The sequence below is a fragment of the Capsella rubella genome, unplaced genomic scaffold (genome assembly GCF_000375325.1).
Source record: "Capsella rubella cultivar Monte Gargano unplaced genomic scaffold, Caprub1_0 scaffold_258, whole genome shotgun sequence".
Classification (NCBI taxonomy): Eukaryota; Viridiplantae; Streptophyta; class Magnoliopsida; order Brassicales; family Brassicaceae; genus Capsella; species Capsella rubella.
Window position 1 is genome coordinate 1 of NW_006238671.1, and position 4,442 is coordinate 4,442.

Below are 4,442 nucleotides of genomic sequence, written 5' to 3' on the forward strand. Positions count from 1 at the left end.
CCTTTTTCCTTTTTTTTTTTATTATGCTTTTAATTCATTCAGAAAAAGTCTCTTATTATATAATTCTTGAGTTAAATATGCGATCGTTAAAACTTGTACCCAAAAGTTGAGTTTTATATATGTCTATTGGACAGCTGTGATTTATGAATCGACGGCTAAGATTTAGAGTTTCCATGTCAACTAACTCACTCACAAAACGTTGACCATATATATACATGATAATACTATATATGTAAATATGTAATACTGCAAAGAAGCTTTTTAAGGCTCGGCTCCAAATGATTTTTAGCAGAGAGCCGTCAATATGGTATGTGTGCAAGCATGTTTTTTTTGACTATATTACTATGTTTTTATTATTTAACTATTTTTGCCTTCAACTTCACTGTGTTTGATTTGTTGACAATTATAGAGATTAAAAGTTTTGGTGAAGAAGAAAGACAATAATTGGTTACTGTGAAAGGTGTAAACAACAACATAAGTAACTAAGCAAACCACTTTAACTATAGTAGTATCAATCAAGAGAAACCGATGGTCCAACTAAAATACTTAACTCGATAAACATATCAATAATTGAACCACGAGCGTTTTCACATGTTACCTAATCCTCATTATTTAATTTCATTAACAATTCTCACTTTAATCTTTACATTTAATGAACCTTTTCAAGGGTAATCTATTTGCTTGATTATTAATTTATTTGTTTAATCTTTACAATTAATGTACATTCTAAGATCCAAGTAGAAAAATACTCCATGAGCTCTCTTTTTCTACTAATTCCAACACATATATATTTAGAGTATAGATAATATATAGTTCCTATATACTACTAAAGTTCTAAAAATACAATAGAAAGATTAAAAAAAGTTGGAGTGGGTGCTACTATTTTAGCAGTCATATATAGTGGTTCGGATAATCTCGGTTTACAAAAGTTTGGTATATTTCTGTTTCTCATCCTCATCATGGTCGACTGACCCATATACCCCTATAGGATGACTGTGACAAGTACTACTTGTCCAACAACAAAGAAAAAAAGAAGTGGAACCATTGATACAAAAACTTCAACACATATCCACGTTTTACTCACTGCAAATCTGAAATCAACATGGTGCATCCGACACTAAGGGAAAGGAAAGTGAAGTCAGCTGAGTGCATAATTTTATTGAGATACGTATAATAATAATAATAATCCATGAAAACTCATCAGCTCCTCAGTAGTAATTTACATGCTATCAGCCTCATCTAATTGTAGTTTAAGTAAAATCTAAAATAATCATATCCGTTATATGCGCCGATTAATAAAATAAAGATTATGAGAAGAAGAGAATCAAATCAAAATTAAGGACACGAATAGGGTCACGACTTACGAGCATATATTTTTAAAATGGGATTTAAGAAAAATAGATAGAGGGGTTTTGTGAAGGAAACGTGAGATTAATTACGAAGGGCAGTGCGTGAGATTTTGTTGGTGGGTCGATAATTCGATTTTGATATTATTATATTTGGATTGATGTAAAGTATGTACACTGATATTACATATCATATTGAATTCGACAACTCAGAGTGTGCCACATTTCGTGATACTGATCATGTGGAATTTGACAATCCGCTTTTTTGCAATTTTTTTATTTATAATGTAGTGTCTATATAAAATTTGTTCATGCGTCAATTATTACGTTTTTTGTTTATACAGAAATTATCAGACGTAATTTTTTATATATAATTTTAAAGTAGAATAATATTTGTATATAAAGAAATTAATATTTGTTTATCTCACAATAAAGTTCATTTAACTAATCCTACAGAAAACTGTGATACGAAAGCTTTTTACGCTAATTTTTTTCCTATTTATTATTTAGATTAAAGTGTTTGTTATAAACTTGTTTGGGAAATGATACATTACTGTACACATGTAAAATATCCTTGGAAAAGAAATTTACATTAAAAAAAGAGAATGATGTGAGCATATAAAAATGTCACAATCACAGAATCACTAGAGATATGGATGGTTCCGGTAGCACCACGTGACAGATTGTGTGACTTTAAACCAAATTTTACAAAAGTACGTAAAAAAAAAAATAATTTCTCTCAAACAATTTAAATGTACGTCCGGAATGAGGTCATACACTCACATTATGTTTACTATATACTTTACCAACTTAAAAGAATCCATATATTACAAAGACTATACTCATAAGACTCGTACTCCAAAACTCTCTGGTTTTTATAATGAGATATTCCAGATTTTATTTATTGTAGATTTTCAGTTCTATAAGTTTGGATCTGCGAAATTATGCCATATTGCTCACGAAATGTCTAAACTTTTTCTTTGCCGTCAATGTCTAAATTAAGGAACTCTACAATATGTTTTTTTTCTTCGAATGGTGCCATCTTAAATTCACTTACGTATTTGTCCCCAAAAAAAAAAAAAATCACTTACGTACATATATATATATATATATATATATATATATGATGAGACTCTCATGTACCAGTACTATATATATCGTGTATATACATTTCTTCATCAATATACACAACCTTAAAGCTTTACATATGTAGTGCTGATTAGCACAATCAATCTATCTTAACACATTTCCGATCCATGGTTAGGTTACTAGTGTTACAATTATATATAGGTATAACTGTTATCATTTATTTATGGGAAATTACAACTTTGATCGAGTTCAGATACGAAAATAAACTAAGTAAAAACTTAAGTGACTGAAAAAAAAAAAAAAAGTTTGGAGGAGCTTATTTTAAGCAAAGTATCAAGTACGTGTGCTCATGTAACGATACCATGATAACTAAACAGTCTAAACCCAAAAGAAAACGATACACATTTTGGTTTCTAAATGGTAGAGACGATCCCTTCAGGTACAAAGCTTTTCTGAACTTCAAGACTTAGTTCCTCCAAGCTTAAGTGACACTCCAATCCTATCTGCACATGTTAATTTAGTTTCAACGAGTTAAAAAACAAAAGACTCATATTGATGTTTTCTGATTACTTACTTATACGTTGAGCTTATTACTATATATGGATCGGATTACTTTTTGTGTATAGCAACATTATATTCAGTCTAGCAAAATTGGGTTACGAGTACTTACTAACTTCACGCCAAGACAGACATCATATTCGATCGATTAGCAATATATAGTTGGCTTTTTATTTAGGAGAATTTTACTCGCATTATGTATATAACTCCAAATTCAATCTAATGTCATGGTGTATATATAATGAGTTTATAATTGGTTGGTATATTGATTAGACTAATATTTTCTTCATATGTTATATAAATGTAGATATATGTACCTTAACAACGAAAAAGTATAAGACAGTCTCCTCCATGCTACTAATGTTGAGGTGTAGAACCTGAAAAGATAGCTTCTCCAAGACAGAGATGATCTTCACGAGCTGCCCCACGATTCGCCTAGAGACAACTCTCAGTACCACGTTGGAGCCAGAGATCTTGGCTTCTACGTTAGCATGAGGAGAGTTGCAGCATGCTCCTACCTCCTTGAAAGTACTTGTGGTCATTACATTCTCGATTCGACTAAAGGGTACTCGGGTGGTGGCGGCTGCTGCCAAAACGGATGGCTCAATTGCTTGGTGATCATAAGGAAAAGAAGGCCGGTTTATAGTCTTTCTACGTTTCTTGGACTCAAGAACTTGGACCAATTGCTGCAGCTCTTTGATGAACTCTATCACTCCACCGATTATCGAAGCTTGATCTCCCTAATACCGATCAATCATGGGAAACAAGACCATATTATTGAATAGGATATATTGGTGCGTGCATGCGACTAATCTGATTTTGGAAGCTAAAAGAGAGTTGTATATGCATAAACACATACATACATATAAAATGAAAATGACATGATCATAACATATTTTTCCGAAATTAGTAAGTCGGGGATATCCAGTATTAAAGGGTAACCATGCATGATCCCATACGTATCTAAAAATATTTTGCTCTTGCACAAATTTCGTCTTTGCTTATATAAAAAATTTCAACTGTTGTAAAACCCCAAAATTTCATGAATCTAGATAGAATTAGACCCTTTCAACATAATATGATTAAACAAAGAAAGCACACCTAGTGATCAACAAGAAAAAGCACCAAACTCTTTCAAATTAAAACCAATAATAATTAAACGGAATTGAGAAATCGAGGGATCAATACGATCGGTCACATGAGAGTTACCCTTTTGATATAGAAACAAGGGGTTAAAGAACGAAGGGATTTAAGGTGCTCGTTCATTTGCCTTCTTCGATTCCTCTCAACGGCGATGTGAGACATGATCCTTTGCTTTATAAGATTCACTTCTGTTCTAGCTAGGAGTCGTATCTACCAAAGAAGAAGATGATCACTTTCAGTTTTTTTTTCCCTGACACATTCTTCAAAACAATGTCGTATTTATACAGCCGCAGCAACAAGGAATAA

The 4,442-nt window shown here is 31.9% G+C and overlaps 1 protein-coding gene across 1 annotated transcript; it reads right to left on the reverse strand.

Annotated features, from left to right (window-relative positions):
- Nucleotides 1-2,685: 2,685 nt before the first annotated feature.
- LOC17874197 (transcription factor MUTE) lies at nucleotides 2,686-4,346 on the reverse strand. The gene is made up of 3 exons (XM_006279001.2): nucleotides 4,203-4,346; nucleotides 3,311-3,733; nucleotides 2,686-2,938 (listed from the first exon to the last, which is right to left on the reverse strand). Exons 1-3 carry the CDS (start codon nucleotides 4,296-4,298, stop codon nucleotides 2,849-2,851), a joined length of 609 nt encoding a protein of 202 aa, XP_006279063.1. The 5' UTR covers nucleotides 4,299-4,346; the 3' UTR covers nucleotides 2,686-2,848.
- Nucleotides 4,347-4,442: the final 96 nt, after the last annotated feature.

Excerpts from the sequence above, each read along its gene's own strand:
- LOC17874197 (XM_006279001.2), bottom strand. The coding sequence starts at position 4,298 with ATGTCTCACATCGCCGTTGAGAGGAATCGAAGAAGGCAAATGAACGAG. Across the intron at positions 3,734-4,202 it reads CTTGTTTCTATATCAAAAGG|GGAGATCAAGCTTCGATAAT; the intron begins GTAACTCTCATG and ends GATCGGTATTAG. Across the intron at positions 2,939-3,310 it reads TATACTTTTTCGTTGTTAAG|ATAGGATTGGAGTGTCACTT; the intron begins GTACATATATCT and ends TAACATGTGCAG.